We start from the raw sequence: 22,364 nt of genomic DNA on the forward strand, positions 1-22,364 counted from the left end.
GCTAAAGAATGAAAAGATACAAGCAAGCCATCATCAGACAGAACTATGTAGTTAGTGTAAACTGTTAAAATTCAAAATTAATTTAATTGGAAGTGAATAAATTACCACATTGTAGTCATTTGTGAAAAATTTTGTAGCAATTATGCAGTTCAGGTAGCTTTGAACTCACTAAGTAGCCCAAAGTGGTTTTAAATTTCCAACCCTGCCTATCTCCCCAGTGCTGGGAGTGCAGGTATGCACCGCTATATCTGGCTAAAGATAATGGGTGGACCAAGAAGATTGCTTAGGTGACTTGTCACTAAGCTTGATGAATCTGATCCACTGCATACACATGGGAAAAGGAGAGACCCAACTTCAGGAGTTGCCTCCTTCCTCCATGTGTGTGTAATGGCTAGGCCCACACACTTACACATAAGATAAATAAATATGCTGAAAAAAACAATCAACTTAGTGGCATAAAATAAATGGGAAAAAAGCTACATAAACACAAGAAAATGACTAACAAAAAACACATTAAAATATTAACAGATGACTTTTCTTTTGATGACACAAGATTGTGTTTAACTTTTTAACTTTTCATTGAAGAAACTATTAATAAGCAAAATGATCCATCTGCAATACTAAAAATGAAAAAGGTGGCCAGGCACTTGAACACAGTGTGAGGACCAGAGCTTGTCAGCCCAGCACCACATACACCAGGTGTAGTGACTTGCATCTACAATCCTAGGGTTCCTGTGGATAGATAGATGAGAGGTGGAAATCCTAGAAGCTTGAGGAACACTTTATCTTGGCATATCAGAAGTGAACAACCTAAGAGATCCTGTCTTAAAGTGAAAAGCAAGGACCAACACCCATGGTGTTTTCTGACCTCCATGAGTGACACAGCGTGCATGCACTTGAACTGACTCAAACTAACAGGCACACACACCCAAGAACATCACACACACTTTACAAAATTAAAAACAAGTCAGGGTTAACTTAAAAACAAACAAAAACACTGAATGAACCTTACCTTTGGTATCCACTTCCCTCCCAGGAAGTTACCACAAGTTGGGCACTTAGGTGGCTTGTGCCTAGTGACATAGGTAAAGGAACAACCTGGGCTCGTGCAGGCCCCATGGCCCCGGCGGGTATATGTAGTAGTCTATAAACAAAAAACAAATAAGAGTTAAGACCAAGAATCCAGTCCAAGACCACTAACTACTATAACCACAATATGCAGAGGACAACAGCTTAAACATTCACGACACCACAGAAGATCTGTTAGAAAGGTCCTTTGGTACAAACTCCCCAGGGCTACACAGGTGATGGCTGTTAATGAACAAGGTAGCACACAGTGCTCAACACTGTATCAGAATCTCATTCTATCCCCTTAGCAATGTTTGCTATTGTGGCTAATACTGTTGAAATGTTTTGCCTCAAATCATATAGTGGGGTTGGAGTGATGGTTCAGTGATTAAAAGCACTGGCTGCTCTACCATGGACCCAGGTCTGATTCCCAGCACCTATATGGTGGGATTACAACTGTCTATAACTTAAGTTCCAGAGGATCTGACACCCTCTTCTGTCCTCCTTGGGTACCAGGTACAGATGTGGCACACAGACGTATACGCAGGGAACACACACAAACACACAAAAACAACAAAAGCATCAAGATTTTTAGTTGGGTGTAGTGCCATACACCTTTTAAACCTATAATCCCAGCACTTGGTAGGCAGATCTTGAGTTTAAGGCCAGCTTGGTCTATATGGTGAAATGTTTATTAAACTGCTAATCCATAATTTCTCTAGCCCAGCCAAAAGCAATCTAAAATACTAAACTGCCACTAGTCACCTCTGCCAGGAGGCATAAGGAAAAGCTGCCCATGATTGTGGCCCCATGTCAAGAATAAATGCCAAGTGGAGTAGCACTTAGGAAAGGTAGGAAAGACACCAAGCTTTAGGTTTCAACTTTGCCATCGACACACTGAATGACCTAAGTAAAGTCACTTGGGTTTTCTCCTCTGGAAAAATCACATCTTCTTCTGGTCACAGAGGTATGCCAAGGGGCAAATGTCAAGAATGGGGAAACATGCATAGTAAACTGTAAAGGATTTTACAGTTCTGAGATTATTATAATCAGGACAAAACCTCTCTCATCTTTTCCCAGACTAGTCCAATACTAATAAAGACTCTGCATGTCAAATAACTACAGAAAGGAGAATACAAATGTAAGGAAGGCAGTCCTAGAAATAGTTACTGTGAGCTTGGAAACACTCCTCAACAGCAGCCTGAAGGAACAGTAACACTAAACAAAAATGCTGATGCTTAAAGCTATTTCAGCCTTAAAACACAGAAAAATGAAATGAAACACTTTTCTAGAAGAGCCTGGCTCTTGAAAGAACAGTCACTTCCAGGAAGATAAGGTTTCCAGAAAAATAGCCAATGTCTCCGTCAATCAAGCTGCAGTGGAAGGTCCTATTTTAAGATGCTGCTACACAAACATTAGGATCTGAGTTTAGATTCCAGCACCAGTGCAGAAAGATGTGTTCCTAGAGTCCCAGAGCTGGAAGAGGACAAAGGTTAGCCTGACACTGAGTCTAGCAAATCAGTGAGCTCCAGGATCAGAGAGATCTCAGTCTCAGCAAGCAAAGTGCAAAGAGACAGGAAGACATTGACCTTTAATTTCCATGCACACACGTGTATATGTGTATACATACACACACTGCAGCAACTTTCTCATCCAAGGATATACTACTTAGCTGGAAACAATGGCATATACCTGTCCCTACCATGTAAGCCCCCCTTTATAATATATATACACCTATTGATTTCATTGCTCTAGAGAACCCTAATATGTATTTTGGTACCAGGGATGGAGCTAAATATTTCTAGACTATATGGCCATGTGGTTTAGAGGCCTTTAGGCCTGGTTTATGCAAGAAATCAAGAAGTTTAGACCTATAAGCAACAAAAGCTCTAGAATCTTGTAAGCAAAGCCCACTAAGCAATTCTGGTGGAAGTTCAGAACAGTATGCCAACAGAAATGCAGGCAGTAATGGCCTGATTTATCAGGCTTCAGAGAAGACCAAGGGCTATTGAGAACTGGGCTAGAGTCCATTCTATTATAGTCAGAAATATATCTGCAGTCTTCCTGTGTCCTGGTAACTTGAGTAAGGCTGAATTAAACGTAATGGACCATTTCTTTAGCAGAGGAAATCTCAGGACACCACAGCATTCAGGCTGCAGGATAGCTACTGCCCACAGCTCTGATTCAGATCTACAGTGAGGGGGAACAAAGACATGAATATACAAATGGAAAGGAAATGAGCGAGTAGCTGTAACTCTTAACGAAAAACCTTTAGCTCTAAACTCAGACACAGGCAAGGTGGCCTGAAGGCAAGACCCTACCTCAAAGGCTCCAACTCTTGAAAATGCAAATTCAGGAGACAGTCTGGACTGGGAGATAGGCTGAAAGAGTTCTCTACTCAAAAACAATCACCTGGAGAAGTCTTCCCAAGTCCAGCTGCCAAGGCACATGGAGGCCACTAAAGCTTTGGCATGTGTAGGCAGGACTACATCTTGATTGAGCAAGACAATGGACCAACACTTTCTACATGGTTTTGTAAACATGCAAAATCAAAGATTTATGGGGTCATAGAGGCCTGCACCTAGGATCCAGAACGCCTCTGTGGCCAGGTAACATGTAGCAAGACCAGAGTCCCCACAAGGAGGCCCAGAAACTCCTGTGTGATGGTAAAGATGCAATGGAGACATCAGAATGTTGGAGATGCTAGGATTGTGGGAAGTCTGCTAAGACTTCTGGCACAGACTAGAAAGGCCACATGCTCTGCAGGCAGTAAAGCTGGAGAGTAGGTCTGCCTAAGCCTGCTGGAGCCATGATGATGCCAAGACAAACCCTAGCTCTTGGACCTGGAGCTACAGGGTACAGTGTTTGTCCTGCTTCGTTTCATTCAACCTGTCCTTGCTATCCTGCCACTCCTCCTGCCACTTTATTCTGTGCCATTATATGCTGGAAATACCTTTGGTTTTGCAAGGGCCCACAGTTAAGAGACTGCCCTGAGCTCTTGGAACAGACTCTGGACTCCGTGTTAGAATGGGTAAGACTTTGGGACTCTTGGGAGATAAACTAAATGCATTCTGCATTATCAGATGGCCATAAACCTTTTGAGGGTTGGGGTAGAATGTTATGATTTAAAGGTGATTGTGGGTCCAGCAGAATAGCACACACCTTTAATCCCAGCACTTGGGAAGGCAGAGGCAGGGGGATCTCTCTGAATTAAGAGGGCAGCCAGGTCTCCACAGAGATATTCTGTCTCAAAAATAACAATAGAAACAAAAATTTTTTAAGTGGTTGTGAGCCAGGTGGTTGGTTGTACATGTCTTTACTCTCAGCACTTGGGAAGCAGAGGCAGATGGATCTCTGAGTTGGAAGCCAGTCTAGTCTACAGAGCGAGTTCCAGGACAGTCAGAGCTACAAGGAGAAACTGTCTTGAAAAACAAAAACAAAACAAAAAAACAGTGACTGTGTCTCGTGTCACAATAGCAAGGGGTAGACTTTTCATGTCAACTTGGCTAGATTCATAATCAAATAGGAGACACCTTTGGGCACGTCGGTGGGAACATTTCTGGAGAGATTTAACTAGAGGAAGACCCAACTTAAATGTGGGCAGCACCATCCCAAGAACTGGAGTCCTGCTGAATACAAAGGGAAAAAGAAGGGATTGACCTGAGTACCATCATTCAGCTGTCTCCTTTCTGACTAGAGATGCCGTATGACCAGTAGCCTCATACTCTGCTTCCATGCCTTCCCACCATGACTGAGGCAAAAAAAAAAAAAAAAAAATTCCCACCACAAACCAAAAACAAACCTAACCATATCAAATATAAATGCTTTTCATCAGACTGTCTTTGTTTTACATCTAACTACATGCTGCCTATAAAACAGAACAAAACCTTAAATATAAAGTTACAAAATGGATAAAAAAGCATGGAAACAAACTAGTTGCTAATAGTAACTAATAAAAGCAAAACTAAAGAACAACACAGTAGGCTTCAGAGCAAACAACATTACTCAAGGTCATTTCATAATAATGAAGTGGCAATTTATGCAGATGACGTAACAATCCTAATGTTTATGCAAATAACGTCCAAATGTATGGAATAAAAACTAATAGGGCTTTAAGAAGAAACAGAACATCCACAGTGACAGTTGAATGCCTTCTCCCAATAGCTGACAGGACAGACAGATCAAAGATCAGCATGGATACAAAGCAGTTGAACAATATTATCAATTATCCTGACCTAATCTGATATGAATGCAACATTCTACTAAATCAACAATGAAATCTACCACTTCAGCCAGGTGTGGCAGCACATGTCTTTAACCCCAGCACTTGAGAGGTAGAAACAGGTAGAGGCCTGGTCTACAAAGTGAGCTCCATGACAACTGGGGTTACACAGTGAGACCTTGTCTCAAAACAAAATTAATTACTAAAAAGTCCCCCTTATTACTACATACTGCCAGGGACTAAGTAGTTCAGAATGCCATTTATAATAGCATCAAAATCATGAAATATTTAGGGATACATCTCAGCCCAGAAGCTGTGGCGTGTGATGGGAAAACATCAATTGAGTCAAAAAGCCAGAGCCCTGGTTTACATCCTTGAGGATTTCAACTCCTCTTTCTCTGGGCTGTTTTAGCATCTGTGCGGTGATAAGGCTTAACTAGATCAGTGGTTCCACAGTGTTCTGAAACACCCTCAGGGTGTTTCAAGAAGTCTATATACTTGGGGGAGTTCACAGGTACTGGGGAGCTGTACCTACAAGGCTCCTGACCATCAACATGTGGCCCGGGGAATTCCAAACTGCTGGCTCCCATGTTCTAAAGCTTTAAGACCTTGGAAAACTATTTTTTTTTAACTTTATTTATTTATTAAGGATTTCTGCCTCCTCCCCGCCACCGCCTCCCATTTCCCTCCCCCTCCCCCATCAGCTCTAAGAGCAATCAGGGTTCCCTGACCTGTGGGAAGTCCAAGGACCACCCTCCTCCATCTATTTTTAATAGGAGAGAATGCTTATAGAGCCCTGATTCCCCAATACTGACCAGTTTGATGGAGGAAGGGTTCTCCACAACCGAGTAAGCAGGCAGAGGCAGCATGATGAACTGAGCGGTTGGAGCAGAGGAGCTGTTCTCACTGGAATCCTGTGCACAATGGAGAGGACAGTTAAACAGTGTGCAGAACACCCAAGGGCACCCACAGTACTGGAAGGCTGCATCAAGCACAAAGTAGCGACAATGTGCTCATCCAGCATGCTCAGCAAAATAAACAAGCACCGTTATCTCAAAATAAGATAACACAGAAACGAAGAAAAAATTACTACCACGGATGTGCTATGATCATTTCACAGGTGAGAAAACTAGAGCAGTGATGGCTTAGGGACCCCCAAGATCTCATAAGCACTTAGTAAAAAAATCCAGTTCTTCTGACCCTATTAACATATTCTATAAGTGGTACTGGAACCATGGCTCGGGGGTAAAGAGCTGGCTGCTCTTCCAGTGGACCTGGATTTGTTCCCAGAACCCACAAGGCAGCTCAAAATTGCTCTTTACTGCCTCCATCAGATCAGTGGCAACGATTTACAATCATAAAATAGCACCGCACAACAAATAAAAGATATAATAGACCTAGGATAGAGCTCTTTAGGTCACCTGTTCTTTTGCACCCAAGTTATCATGTATGCTATAACACACTGCCCCCCTTATCCTGAAGGGGAATGCCACTCCTCTAGGATGCTATCCTATCCAGGGAAGAAGAGGGACACTATAACTAGGACATTGTGGCAATTTTCCCAGAATCAATGAGATTTTTGCTTTTATCTCAACCAAGAATCCCTTGGTTTAGGGATTTTTTTTTTCCTTTCTAAATAAAAATTGGGGCAATAAGCACCTTTATCCACTGAGCCATCTCACTAGCCCCAGAGTTGTCTGACTTTCTCAGGTCTTAGTTCTATAACCTTGTCCTTAAAGAGAATTTTTCTTCCTATTCCCATCTAAATCCAAAGTTTCCTCCAGTAATTCTCACATATAGTTCAAGATGCCACTGTGGGTTTTGTTTTGTTTTGTTTTTTTTTTTTTTTGAAAGAGACTTCAGGACACAAAATCCTGACTGGCACTAACAGCATAAAGTTCTTGGCTTTGACTCACAGACAGCTTCAATCCATTTCCAGCTCTCTTGCTAATCTTATCTTATATGAGGAAAACTCTCATTGGTCTGATAGGTGGTAAGATGCCTGCGAAGCTGAGAACTCTGGAGCAAGTCCAAGGCCTAGAAACATTGAGTTATTATACCTATACCCTCCATTATAAGAATGCCAGCAAGCAAAAGACATTCGTGTAAAGCCACTTACCCTCATGACTGTTACCACTGACAAGCTCTCTCCAACCTGGGAGTGTGGCACAGTCAGGCTTCCAGTGGGGACATCTGGTGAGCCATTTACTAAGGTCTCTTCAATTACTAGGCTTGTCTGGTAAGGTTGGTGGCTCTCTCCTACTTCCAAGGACGCCTCCTCCAGGAGCATATCCTGGCTGAGGATCTCTGAGGTGGCAATCTCCTGCACAGCACCTGGCTGGGAGAGGGCTCCCACCTCCTCAGCCAGGGCCTCCACAGCGAGGCACTGCTCGGCCACGCCTGCATGGCTGGTTACTATATCCGGGGAAGCATGAGACACGAGAGCAGATCCTTTAGGGGACATCTGGTTCTGAGCCACACACAGCTCTAGCTGAGGGCAGCTCCTGTCTTCCTGCAGGGTGCTCTTGGGAATGATGATGTAATCTGATCGGGGAAGGATCTTTCGGAAACCTGGGATGTCCGGAACCACAGCAGTCAGTGCAGAGAGCTTAGAGTTCTGAGAATGAGAGAAATAACCAGAGATGAATGGATGAGGAGCTCAAGTCGTTTATATTAGCCCTAACTCAGAAAAGATCAGCTGCTGTCAACAGCAGTGTCATCGTCATTGGGATGAACGTACCTCACTTGCTCAAGAAACTGTAGAATGGATTAGACTCTGCTGTTAGGTCTTTTCAAAGTTCTAGGGATTGAATTGAGGGGCTTACACATCCTGAGAAAATACGCTACATCTATGGCACTGAACTTTGGGTAGGGCACAGATCTCGGCTTCCAAAACTGGGAGCATGAACATTGAGTCTACAGAGTCTTGAGCAAATTCTTTTCCTTCTTGAAGCCTCGGCAACTACCTGTTTGCTTTTTAGTGGTTTTCCTTTTAAGGAAAAAAAAAAATACCAAAACAAGTACTACTAGAGTAGCAGATGGTTTAAATAAGTATGAAAAGCAACGATACAGAAGATTGAGATGGAACTCAAGATGGTACATCAGGATTCTGACCTCAGTAATTCTTCCAAACTTAAAAGGATGAGCAGGCCACAGAGCTAAGAAAGCTTTGTGAGAGAAATGAATTATGTATGATGAGGACTAAAAGGCCCTGAATATGTTAATGAGGTGCAGGGAGGAGACCTAACATCTTAAAACTCAGAAATTTGTTAAAATTTGTGATTTAATTTTTCTCTAAAATAATACTATTAGTATTATCAGTTAATACATGAGAAAATCAAAGTCAAAATTCATGAGGTTAAAAGTCCAAGACATAAAATTAGTAAAAGTAAAAACCTGAACTCTGCTTTTTATTTTTCTTTTAAAAGATCAAGACCAGTTCCTAGAAACAGCCCCATATAGCAAATCCATTCTCAAAAGGGGAATTAATGTTTGATATTTTTTTGAACTTAAACTAAAAGTCATCCAGTAAGAGAAACAGAACAAAGTGAACGGTTAAATAAAAACCCAAGTTTAATGGGAAAAAAAATTTCAAAGTACCTTTTAAAGGCACACTAAAATCAATTACAAGAACATCTATGGAGATCTCAAAAGGGAGGGTCGATGGGACTACTTAAGACTCAAAGGCAGCACTCAAAGATAAGAGTTAAAGAAGCACTCAGACGAAATGTGAAGGTAGACAGAACTGGGTCCTTTATAGAACTGCAGAGGTAAAGGAAAATGGCATTTTCAAAACACCCTCAGAAGAATACACATTAAAGCAACAAAATTAAGTGGTGGCAAACAAAGAATTGTCTGGACTAAAAGAGACAGAACAGGACTACATGACAAAACTATACAGACTTGAAGGAATAATGCAAAAATCACAGGTCCTGGACTGAGCAGGAAGGGCCATCAGTCTCTCAAGATGCAAAGTCCTGTCCGCACACCAGGCAATAGAGGACAACTCAGCACAGAAACTTCGCCAAGCTTCAGTGCTCATTAACCAGCACCTTTTCTTCTTACATGGTACTGTATTTTTGTTGTTTGTTAGGTTCTTTGTTTTGTTTTTCGAGACAGGGTTTCTCTATGTAGCCCTGGCTATCCTGGAACTCACTCTGTAAATCATGTTGGCCTCATACTCAAGAGATTTGCCTGCCTCTGCCTCCTGGGTGCTGGGATTAAAGATGTGTGCCACCACAGCCTGGCTGGATCTTAAAAAAAATGTTTTATATTTAGTTATTTTACATGTATGAGTGTTTTTCAGGCATGTATATATGTGCACCACATGTATGCTTGGTGTCCAAGGTCAGAAAAGGGCATCTGCTCCCCTGGAATGGAGCTACAGATGGTTGTAAGTTGCCATGTGGGCAGACCAGGATCCTGCCAGAAACAGCCAGGTATTCTTAACTGCTGCACCATCTCTCCACCCCTAGTACTGGATTTTTTTAATCTACTGAAGAGTAACACTTATGGATTAGATCAAAATCTGCCAAGAACTCAGATCAGTGATTTTTTTAAAATATTTTATTTATTTATTATGTATACAATATTCTGTCTGTGTGTCTGCCTGCAGGCCAGAAGAGGGCATCAGATCTCATTTCAGATGGTTGTGAGCCACCATGTGGTTGCTGGAAATTGAACTCAGGACCTTTGGAAGAACAGGCAATGCTCTTAACCTCTGAGCCATCTCTCCAGCCCCAGATAAGTGATTTTAACTTTATCTATTTAGTTTTATGAGTGTTTTGCCTAGATGTCTACGCAGTACATGTGTGCCTAGTGTCCTCAGAGAGTTTAAAGAAAAAAAAAGGGTAGGAGAATTAATCCACCTGGAACTGAAGTTACAGATGCTGTGAGCCACCACTGGGTGCTGGGACCCAAACACAGGTCTTCTGTAAGCACAGCATGTGTTCTTGACCACTGAGCTATCACTCCAGTCCTACATTATACATTTTAAATATTATGACTGCCTAAGAGTTCCATTTTGCAGATCAGAAAACTTATCAGTTCAAAAATTTAATTGATTCTTCCAAAATTATTTACTGATGATAGTGGTGGAAATGAGTAAATATAAACAAGCACACGAACAAGCTGGGGGAAAAAATCACCGCAGATGATGTAAAAAATTCAGTCTTGACAAAAAAATCATTCCAGAGTTAGTTGAGATTATTAGATGAAAAAGTTTTGTTGCCTTTATTTACTGTTTTAAAAGAGGCTGGCTCTAAGGATGGAACCCAGCGCAATTATGCTAAGCATATGGTCTGCCACTGAGTTCAATCTTAACTCCTAAGACTACATATTTTAGAATATGGAAGCCATAAGGAATAAGTATTCTTTTCTTATATTTTACCTTCTCACGGTCTTAGCTTTGCTGGGGTTATTTCCTAGACTTGTTATAAACAAATTATCTAGCAGCAGAAATATATACTAGCATCTTCTAGACAGTAGATTAACACAAAGCTACTGGAGGAGGAAGAGGAATATCTAGACAGTAAGGACAAAATAATCTGACTGGCAGTGACAGACAGACTCAGTTAAGAAAAAGTCCAGTTCACCTACAGCGTAACTGTTGATACCTTTGTTCTTTACATTTCCAAAAAAGAAATAGGAAACAATTGTCTAAGCTTAAAAAATAAATAAATAAAAGTTTAGGTTAAACGGTTTTGGTCTGCAATCATGATAGAGTTCCTATGGGAATTTCAATGTTAAAAAACCCAGGTGGGGCCAGGCAGTGATGGCGCACGCCTTTAATCCCAGCACTCGGGAGGCAGAGGCAGACAGATCCCTTTGAGTTCCAGGCCAGACTGGTCTATAAGAGCTAGTTCCAGGACAGGTTCCAAAGCTACAGAGAAACCCCGTCTCAAAAAACTGAAAGAAAAAAAAAAAAAAGGCCAAAAAATCAAAAACCAAAAATCCAGTTGGGGGAGGCACAGAGCTCTCTGGCACAAAGTTTGTCTACTATGAATGAAATCCTGGATTCTGCCACCAGCACCATCAAAACAAGTGTATTCTGTCGCTGTGAATTAGAGATAACAAATGGCAGATAGACATCAACCTAAATTCATCCTCCTAATTCTTTAGTTCAAGGACTCAAAGCCCCAGTCAGCATCAACCTTGGCTTTAACCCTGTGTTTCTCCTCTGTACACTTCAAGAGCACATGGACCAAACAAAGCAGTTTTACTTAACTGCTTTTCATACAAACCTGATTCCTGATTGTTACACCAGGTAAAACAACAGACGAACTATACCACATTCAATTAGTAATATGAAAACACAGTATAGAAGAAATGCCTATCTAAGCCACTGTATCAAGGAAAGGATATTACTATGAGGATAAGGAGCTTCAGGTTACGGTAAAGATCAGAAAAAGAACCAGAGGCTCATTATAAAGAACTCAGAAAATGTCAGCTCTCTGCGCTGTTGCATTTAAAAAGAATGTAGAGCATCATGAAAACAGACACAAAACCTGACTCAAGAAAGAGAATTTAAAAGCTTCTCAAGAAGTTAATAAGAGTCATGAGAACAGAGGAGCTGGTCTCCCCCAGGTGGTCCTTACCCATTAAAACAATGGGGGCGGGGCACTAAGAAAAAAATACTTACAGGATCCAAACCTTCTTTCTCTAGTTTGGCTTTCTCCAAGTAGTAACTTCTCTCAGCCACACTGAGGAGCCTCCAGCTCTCACTTATCTTCTTATTGATCTCGGACTGTGGTAGGTGGGGGAGCTCCTGCTGTACTTTCAAGTAGATGTCATAGTAGTATAGAAGGTAAGCAGACCTGCAGAAGCAAGAAGGGACCTTACTTCATCTAGCACTTGCCAGTTGGGGTGTAGTCAAAGGCCAGCAAAGCAAAGTCAAACCTCTCAACTCAAAGCACTATCTCTAGACAAGAAAAAAACCTCTGTATCACCCCCAGTCACATAATCAAATATAGTCAAAGATGCAGGGTCCTATCATTCCACTCGCAGGCCAAGGTTACAGCAGAGGTTGACTACCCAGGTTTATTGCACACATACATCACTCCTCTGTCTTTGATCAAAAATCTCAACAAGGCTGAGAGAGGAAAGCAAGTAATTGTCAAAAGTGGTCCAGTGCTAGTAACATCAGTCAGAAGTTTTTAGTATTCAAAGTGAAGAGGAAAATTAAAGTGGATAATATCTGTAGAAATCGCTGGCATTACTTATAACTTTAATGTTACTAATGCCTATTTTAAATATTTAAACAATGACAGAGCAAAAAATAACACGAAAAAGAATCCACAGATTCTAGCATTACACGGTACAAGTTCCTCTAACAGTCTGGAAAGATAAGCAAAGTCTGTCCCTCTACACCTCCAGTCTCTCTCCCCCACAACATGCCCACTCGGACTCTGACAACTGCATTCTAAATGAATCTTTATCTTCTTCAACTCAGCCCTCCAAGCTGACCTGTTGAGAAATAACATCAACAACCAAAATATTAAAGCTAACCTGGGTTTCTTGGCCTTTTCTCCTTGTATTTTATACTTTTTCTTCTTCTTAGGTGGCCCAGGAGAAGTGTAATAAGCTTCCTCGATTTCTTCCATCACAACAGTTACCTCAGCACCATCATACGGCGCATCCATGGCTAGAGAAGAAGGAAGTCAACAGAAAGCTTTAAGTATCCAAGGCAAAAGGAACTGCAGCCTGCAGTGCAAATCAACTCTGCCAGGGTCTAAAGGTTTAGATACCTCCCCAGTTCAAAAGATCCTAACAAGCACATGTGGTACTTGATTCTTACAGATTCGAGGGCTCCATTGCAGCCTTGGGTGAGACTCTAACAGGCAGGAAATGGAATGCTTTCAGTTAGTCTGTTCTTCAGGCAAATCAGGGACCACAGGTTTTGAGAGTCTTTAATGAAAATTTCTTAAGAAACCAAACTTTTTTTTTTTTTTTTTTAAGAATACCTGGCCAAGAGTTAGAAATTCTAGCCATACCCTTATAGTTTTATCACTTTAAATAACAGTTTCAACTAAACGTCTAATAAGGAACTTTATATGGAAGAGATTTACTCTGCCAGCTTGTGTGATTTGAGGCAGGTCTTCCAACTACTTTAGATTCTGTTAACCCTTTCCTGCATGTTAAAAAAGTGGGTAGGGGCTGGAAAGATTGCTTAGTGGTTAAGAGCAGTTATTCGGTTCCCGGCATCCGTGTGGCAGCTCACAAGTGTCCACACCTCATTTCCAAGTGATGGCATGCTCTCTTCTGACCGGCCTCCACCACAGGCATTAGGCATGCATGTGGCGCACATACATATGCAGGCGAAACACTAAAATAAATACAATAAATAAATCCAATTTAAAAATTTTAAAAGAGGTCTCATCTTCCCAGACTTGTGTATATGTGTTGGGGGGTTTTCCTGTGGGTACACATAAGGCTTAGGGTTCCTAACTAAGGAATTTATTGGTATAACATCAATACCAAAAGCAATTGGGAAGGAAGAATTTACTTTAGCTTTTAGTTCTGTATCACAGTCCATCACTAATGGAAGTCAGGACAAGAACTGAGACAGAGGCCATGGATGAGGACTGCTTACTGACTTGCTCCTCATAGACTGCTCACTCTATTTTCTTCTTCAGGTTTTCTTTTTCTTTCTCTTTTTTTTTTTTTGAGACAAGGTTTCTCTGGCTGTTTTGGAATTTGCTCTATAGATCAGGCTGGCCTCGAACTAACAGAGATTGACCTGCCTCTGCCTCTTGAGTGCTGGGATTAAAGGTGTGTGCCACCAGTGCTTCAGTCTATTTTCTTATAGCACCCCGGACCACCAGTGGTAGTCCTGCCCACAGTGAGCTGGCCCCTCCCACATCCATCATTAGTCAGAAAATGGAGGCTAGCCCACACAATGACCTGGTGGGGATATTTTCTCAATTGAGGTTCCAAAACAACTCTAGCTTTTCTTGAGCTGCCATAAAAACTAGCCAGCAGGACATGCAGGGGAGTGGGTGCAAGTGTGTGCATGTGGAGCTTCCCGAACTGTCTAGGCCAGCCGCTCTTGATCCCAGCACTTTCTTAACTCAGATTCCTATGCTGACCCACAATAAGCCTTTCACCGACCAGACCCATTCCCACAGATTTACAAGGCAAGACTCAAAAGAATTTAAGTCACATAATTGCTGGAGAACAGCCAAGTACTGTACTAATGAAAGAGTTCATTATTAAAGACTATCATCTGTAGTGAAAGAGTTAGCAACCTGCCCATGGCCATGAGGCCCAAATATTGAAAATAGATTTGTAATTAAAAAAAAAATTCAGCTCCTGATCTTTTTCTTCACGTTGTGCTGTCACCAAACTTGACGAGCACATTTTTATACAAGGACAATTCAATAAACTCTGATGGAAATGGTCTCGATTAATCTTGTCCAATATAGTAGCCACTAGTCACAGATCATTATTAGGCACTTGGAATAGGACTAACAGCCAAAAATGAACTAATTTTCAATATGATAAACTGTAACTGTATGGCTAGTGGCTATAGTGTAGGACAACACAGATCTAAACAGTAACCTTACTGACATGTTGGAGCATACTTGTAATCCCAGCACTTGGCAGGCAGAGACAGGAGGATCAGGAGTTAAAGACCAGACCATGGTACTCAGATACTGCCTCAAAAACCAAAGCCAAAAAATAAACAGTAATCTGACAAACCAACATAGCTCTCTGGTGTTAGCCTAAAATAAAACAAACAAACAAAACCAAAGCAGAATGAACAGCCTTTTTGTCTAGAAAAAAAACAGGCCTAAAAATATGAATGAATAGTTCACTGGGGTCAAGCACTAGATTGTAATTTCATCTCTTAATCCTTAGAGGGAGAAAGATCCCAGAATCACCTGAATTTTATGAGCAGGGAGCATAGTTCTTGAAAATCTCCCAAACAGATACCAGGAAATAGAGCTGTGGCAGTAAACACGAACAGGACCCACAGGAGTGGCATGAAGCCCATACACAGTTTAGACCTCACAAAAGATAACTGAGAAGAATAAAGATAAAGGGGAATCCAGGAGGCTGGGATGCAAGCTGAAACTCTTACCACTAGAACAGAGATACGTGTGTTCCACACCCTAAATGTCAGCTGTTTTTTTTAGGAGCTGAGGATGAATAAACTGTGCCTAACCCTGGGAGCTAAGAGTCCCTCCTCCCCTTTTGGTCTTTTTCTTATTTTTAATGGGTGTGTGTGCGCGCTGTGTGCATGCATAGTCACGTGTGGAGGTGAAAGTATGCAGTATGTGGTGACCCAAAATTAATGTCCAAAATCTTACCAGATCACTCTTTCTTTTCTTTGAAGCAGGGTCTCTCACCCAAAACCAGAGCCGGCCATGACTAGCCTCCTGGGGCTACTCTTACAGACAGGCCATCATGCTCACGTGTGGGTCTAGATCCGAGCTCTCACGCTCCTACAAGAGCTTTGCCGGCCGAGCCATGTTCCTAGCAGCCAAGCAATACTTCTGACAGATGTAAAAACTAAACCCCCTCCTCTGCTACCCCCAAACACACATTTCACCCCACTTTTAAAAAAATTACTATTTATGTGCATGGGTGGTTTTGCCTGCATCATGAATGTCTGTGCACTACACGTCTGCCTGGTGCCCACAAAGTCCAGATGACTTCATCAGGTCCCCTGGGACCTGGGTTACAGATAGTTGTGAGCTACTGTGTGGGTGCTGGGAAATAAACCTGAGGCCCCTAGAAGAGCAGTTCTCTGAACTGCTGCGATACTTCTCCAGCCCCACTCTTAAAGGTACACAGCAGGTTACAAACATACTCCTAAGGTGTTTTATACTTGTGACTTCTCTTCCTCCAATCGTCTCTAAAAATGTAATGGGGTGGGGGGAGCAACGGGGAAGCTCACTTCCTAACAGTCATAGTGAAACCTAATGAGACAGTCCACACTGTGGCTCTAGGAGCAAACGGCAGATTGGTTAACGGCAGGTGCAGTTCACGTCAAGGGCATATGGGGGTCAAACTTTTTGCCCTATATATAATCGACTCCCTGGCCCTTAACAGCCTTGTGAAGAAAGCAGTATTACTCCAGCGGAGCGCCTGTATGGAAAGAATGGACAACATGTTTTAGTGGCCAGAACTAACCAAGTTAGTTACACCTTGGGGCATGAAAGGACTATCTTGGGTTTCTGTTTGTTTGACTACAGTTTCCTACACCTGGGTCCAAGTTTGTTTTCAGATCCTAGGCCTTGGTAAAGCAAAGCAAATAGATGCAGAAAAATATGAAGGTCAGAAACAACAGGGTGTGGTGGTGTGCCTACAGCCAGCCCCAGGGCTTAGGAGATGGAAGCAGAAAGACCGGGAGTAGTTGAAAGCTAATCTCATCTACTGATGAGTTTGAAGCCAGCCTGAAACCCTGTCTCAAACACCAAAACAAGATGAGCAGGGGTGGGCCGTCTTTTGAGGATATAAGATCTGAGACATAAAAGCACTCTTACAGATCCCTAAGGCCTTAAGCATCCTACGTTCCCTCTTGAAGCCGTAGTTTTCTTAACTGCAGCCCTTGAAATGAGACACTTTCACTACCCCACCAAACCTTCCGTGAACCTCAGGTGATGGTTTCTGGCAGCTCAGCCACGGGCTACCTTCTTTCCCTCTCTGGGCTGTCCCTGAGGTACAGACTTAAGGGAATGGTGCACCGGGTAGCACGAGGCAACAGAAGCTGGAGAGGAAGCCGCAGGATCCGCACTCAGGTGGCTGGGCAGTTCGGCCCAGCGGCGTGAGCCTAGTGGGCGGGACTTACCCGGAGGAGTTTGTGAGCCTGGCGGCTCACATTCCCGAGGGTACCCGGCCACGGGGCTGGACAAGGGTGCAGGTCGGTGCACTCGCGCTCCCCGCTGTAGGCGAGAGGCGGCTCCAGTCGTGACAGCGGTAAAAAGAAAGTGGAGGCGAGAGCTCGCGCACGCATCCCGGGGGCTGGAGGAACCCCGGCCCCGCGGCCCCGCCCGGCGACACACGGCGCGGAGTCGCCAAAGCCCCTCTCGCTCTCCCTCCGAGTTGCGCTGCGGGGTATGAAGGGCGAGTGGAGAACCGCAGGTTCGCGCACAGGCTCGGCCGACGCCTGCCGAGGGCCCCGGGGGGGGGGGTCAGGCCCCGGGAAGCCCGAGGAAGACAGCAAGGACGCGAGCGTCTACGCGGCACCAGCGCGCTGCTGGCAGCGGCGACAGCACACCACGGATCGCCAGGGAGACCCGTCCCGGCGGCCCGCGCGGCGCACCGGAAGCGGACGGGGCGCGTGATTGCGTGCGACCCCCGCGCAAGCGCAACTGGCGGGTCCTCTGTTGGAACCGATTGGAGGCTTAGGGGCTGGAGGGTGGAAGGGGATCCGCTGAGGTGGACGGACTGCTTCCGGCAAGCTCACCGGAGCCGGAAATAAGGGCTGAGTTTGTGAAACCAGAAAGCTAAGAGGCTCGGGATTGGGATGTGGGACAGTCAGGTAACAGGGCGGAGCTCTAACCGAGCTCGGCCTCACCTTTCAGAACTTTCTCTCTCCTTCAGGTTGAGGATGATACTTAATGTTGCTCCAGGCTTCCCACCTCGCTCCGGTGAGCAGTAACAATAGTGATTTTTCTGGAATAGAGCGCTCTGGGAACGAAGGGCTGAATTAGATTTTCACGTCATAGGTTGTGCCACAATTAAACACGCTCCTGCAAGACCGCTTGCACATGCAGTGCTAGTCTTTTCTATTTTCCACCTGCCACTGTCACCACCTTGCCAAGCCACCATCGTCTGCCGGTTCTTCTCACCTCCACTCTGATCTCCACAGTCAACACAGCAGATTGGTCCGTTTGCATTGCTAAGTCTGATCGGGTGTCTTGTCTTTGAGCCTAGGAATGTAGCTCGGTGGTAGAGGGCTTCCCTAGCCTGTGCTTAGCCTTGAGTTCAATCCCCAAGACAATTGTTTTCAAACATAATAGTTTGACCAAAACAAAAGATTTGTATTCTCATCGTCCCATGTCTACTATCAGTATCAGTAGTTTTCAAAACAAGTTATGACGTTAGTATATAACCTGACAACATGACTTCCATGATATGTTAATGTGGAGGTTTAAATTATAGATATGAGAGAGAGAACAGCCAGAAGAATCTGAAAGAGTTCAGAGCAGAGGACTGAACATGGCCAAACAGACTGAACCTGGGTGAAAGAAGTGTCCAGTCCAGAGGAAGCTCCATTCCCCCAAACTTCAAAAGGTGGGGAACACAAATGGCTATCTGTGGTGCCCATTAGCATACCAAAGCACATGCTGGCCTCCAGGCTCCCTCAGTATCACAAGTACCTGTTAAATATTTCAAAGTCCATGCTAGCCTCCTAGCCTCTTACCACCGCCTCCCTTATCCTTAAACTCCTTCCATTCGTCCTGCAGTTATTCACCTTATAACCCTGCTATGGTATGCTTGCTCCCCCACCCATCTCTCTGCTCTACTCCTGTGGCCCTCATGGCCAGGTCCAGTCTGCTGCTGCTGTTCAGTCTGCTGCTTTCTCTCTCGGCTCCAGACTCTTCCGAATGCCTCTGCTGTTCTCTCATATCTACAATTGAAATCTTCCCCTTAACAGTGCCACAGAGTGGATATACCGTCTGTTTATACAAGGGGGAGAGAGGGGGGAGCACAAAAAAAACTAGCAGGGTTATAAGGAGAATGAGTAGCTGAGAAGGGAAGCCCAGGAGCCAGAGGGAGTTTAAGGAGGGGAGGAGATGAAAAGAGTTAGGGTGTAACACGGATTTGTGATCCTGAGGGAGGCAGGCCGGCTTGAGCTTTAATATGCTAAGAGGCACCACAGAAAGCCATTTGTCCCTTCTGCCGGGGATAGGTAGAGGGGAAGTGACGTTACAAGTCCCTGAGGAATACTGGCTTTTCTCTAACCACAGAAATCCTCCAGTATTCAGGTTGAGCCCATTTGTGAGTATTTGGACCGACTGCCTTTTGGGGTTTGGGGAACTGGAGTTTCCTTTGGACCTAACAATTTGGAGCATTACATGTGTCCTGCTCCAAGGAAGCTGTATTAATCATAGAGAGTGCTTCACATAGTGTATCCTCCGTGATTGGTTCCCAGCTCAGTAAATTACAGTAGCATCCACTGGATTGTTCAACACTCAAACCAGAAACCTGCGAGTTATCCTTTCCGCCTTGGCTTCACACCTAGCCCACAGTAACAGCCCTACCTGACTGCCTTTCACCATTTTCTCTAATCCAGCTTTCCATATCTGATCTGGACCCTTACCCTGCCCCCAGCTGGTGCTGGTGGTTGAGCTCAGGACCTGGTAAGCATACCCTGCTATGGAGCCACACTCTGAACTCTAGCATTCCTATGTTTTGTCCCCATGGAGATTTCATCCAGCAAGTGCTAGGTCATGCCTGCATATCAGATCTGATGTGCCTCCCCCTGTCGAGTCTAAAGATTTTGTTGTTGTTGTTGCTGTTCTTTACTTATTTGTTGTTTTGAGACAGGGTCTTTGTTATATAGCTTTGGCTGGCCTTAAACTTTCAGCAGTCTTCCTGCCTAAGCAGCCCCAGTGCTGGGATTACAAGTATGTACTATCATGCCTAACTTTGTTTTCAAACAAGAAACAAGCCCAAAGAGGGACTGTGCTATGATTCACCCATTACTTCTGCCATCATTTCCTGCCTAAACCATCAGCAGTAGCATCCAAACATCCCAATCCATATCCACAAAATAATGTGTCTGATTTTGTTGTTGTTTTTATTTGTTTGTTTCTAATGATAGGGTTCCTCTGTGTGTTTTATCCTTGACTGTCCTGGAATGCTCTCTGTAGGCTGACTTTGAACTCAGAGATCAACCTGCCTCTATTTCCTGTGTTGCTTGGATTAACCCCACTGCCTGTTGAAGTTGATTTTGTTTTGTTTTGTTTTTTTTTGAGATAGGGTTTCTCTGTGTAGTTTTGAAGCCTGTCCTGGAACTCTCTCTGTAGACCAGGCTGACCTCAAATTCATAGAGATCTGCTTGCCTTTGCCTCCTGAGTGCAAATTGATTTTTTTTTTTAAAATGCAAAGCAGGCAGAAAATAGTGGTTCATGACTGTGATCCTAGCCCTGCGGAAGACCGGGGACAAAGGATTTCCAGGTCCAGGTTAGCCTGCTGTCTATCTAGCAAGAGAGGAGAGACAGAATGTGAATGAGAATGATATGGATGGCGCTTCTGTCCGCAAGCTCCCTGGAAAACTTGAGAAGCCTTCTGAGGCACCGAGCCAAGTGTCTGCTGCTTACCACAGCATCTGAATGCACTGGCTCTCCTCTTGGAGCCATACAAATCCTTCAGAACACTTAACTCTTTCCTGCTTTTGCGATTTGGCCGATGCTCTATCCTTGACTGCACTGCTCCTCTTTGATGCTCCTCATGGAGAGCTCAGCTTAAATGCCATCTTTTCTGTGACTTTGTAAATAACTCTCCCGACCCCCACAGCCTTTGCAGTATTGAGGCTTGAACCCTGGGCCTTGAGCATGCTAGGCAAGTACTCTACCACTGAGCTACATCCCCAGCCTTTAACATGTTTGTTTGAGATAGGAGTCTCATTAATTTGCTGAGGCTGACCACCAACTGACTTTATTCCCTCAACCTCCCCTGTAGCTGGATTACAAGACTTACAACCCCCATGCCAGACAGATGTTTTGCTTTTCTTCTGTACCCTCATTCCTACTTTCTTCACAGCACTGGTTGCACTCTATAATTGCCTTATTTATCTGTTTATTTAATGTTCCCCTCATTTTTTTATTTCTTGGCATATAACTTGACTCTGTTGTTCATCACTGAATCCTTACTGCTTAGAACCTGTAAATGTTTATTAAGTGAATATGTGACACCCGAAACAGCTTCCTATAGTGAAAGCCTTTTTAAGGTAGATGGCGAGAGAATTTGAAATTCTCATTTTGGTGGACTTTTGAGCAGGGCAACGGCATGCCAGATACATCAGTGATCTGAGTTGAGAAACCTTCATGGCCATGGGCCAGGCTCTTCCTCTGGCTTGTTTCTGTATCTACAAAACAAGGCCTACAGCTCTTTGTGTTTATAGTGTGTTGCTATTTGCAAGTTTTTGCAACTTATTACAATTTGTTGTCATAGTAGCCTAACAAACATTACTATTCCCAGACTTGGAAAGCTTACGTAAATAGATTTTCTTCAAGGCCCTTTCTGTCTTAAGGGTTCTGAGTCTGCCAATAGTCTAATACTGACACAAAGTCAGTGTCATGAATCCTATCGTCCAGAATTTTTCTACCAGAAATTTTAACACCCTAAACCCTCACTTAGGCTTCTGCGAGGTACTTAGTTTACCTTTTTGTTTTCCCGCACTTGTGGCAGAAGAAGCTAGAAGGAGGAACAGACACAGCCCTCTCAGCTGTAGCCCAGCCCTCATCCCTAGAAATGGTGAAGAAGAGGGAATGAGAAACTTCAGCAGTGTTCTCCCTGGAGGAGGAGATGAAAGTTGCAGAAGCCATAGGCTTCACTACCACCCTGTCTGCTCTCTCAAATGGTCATGCCAAATACAGAGGAAGTGCCAGAGGCATCCGTGGAACCCCCAGAGGGAAAGGATGAGGAATGCTCTCTATCATGGCGCTGATAGGCTCTTTGCATGGTTTCAAGAAATTTGCGCCAAATCCACTCTCACCCCTGGCTCTGTGAATGGGAAAGAGGCATTAAACTTGGCCAACATGCTCGCCTGTGCCAGTTTTCAAGCAACTGTGGGCTGGCTGAGCAGATTTATAGATGTCCATAGAACTGCTTTGAAAGCATTCTGCAGAAAGGCCGGTGACATAATGAATACATAAGGTTAATGAGCGACATGATTGCTGACTATAGTCCAGACTACATCTGAGGAAGCAGGAGTTGGCTTTTCCTAGTTGCTTCCCCTGCACACACTTCTGCTGAAGGGGACAGTGCTGGTTGGTTGTTGTCAGCTTGACTCAAACCTTGATATATCTGTGAAGAGGGAATCTTAATTGAGAACACGTCTCCCTAAGATTGGCCTCTAGGCAAGTCTGTAGGGGGTATTTTCCTGAATAATAATTGA

At 43.7% G+C, this 22,364-nt stretch overlaps 1 protein-coding gene across 2 annotated transcripts in view; it reads right to left on the bottom strand.

The window, feature by feature from the left end:
• Window positions 1–17,544, bottom strand: part of Hmgxb3 (HMG-box containing 3) — a 50,386-nt gene extending 32,842 nt beyond the window's left edge. For both annotated transcript variants that reach the window (XR_003377718.1, XM_013349581.2), the window contains exons 1-6: window positions 17,085–17,544; window positions 12,797–12,932; window positions 11,931–12,105; window positions 7,410–7,907; window positions 6,106–6,204; window positions 1,013–1,144 (exon numbers count right to left, since the gene is read on the bottom strand). Coding sequence is in view for 1 of the 2 variants with exons in the window: in XM_013349581.2 (XP_013205035.1) it covers window positions 1,013–1,144; window positions 6,106–6,204; window positions 7,410–7,907; window positions 11,931–12,105; window positions 12,797–12,930 (1,038 nt within the window). In the remaining variant the exon portion in view is untranslated. The remainder of the gene's footprint in view (window positions 1–1,012; window positions 1,145–6,105; window positions 6,205–7,409; window positions 7,908–11,930; window positions 12,106–12,796; window positions 12,933–17,084) is intronic.
• Window positions 17,545–22,364: the final 4,820 nt, after the last annotated feature.

The sequence above is a fragment of the Microtus ochrogaster genome, chromosome 18 (genome assembly GCF_000317375.1).
Source record: "Microtus ochrogaster isolate Prairie Vole_2 chromosome 18, MicOch1.0, whole genome shotgun sequence".
In the NCBI taxonomy this organism is placed as follows: Eukaryota; Metazoa; Chordata; class Mammalia; order Rodentia; family Cricetidae; genus Microtus; species Microtus ochrogaster.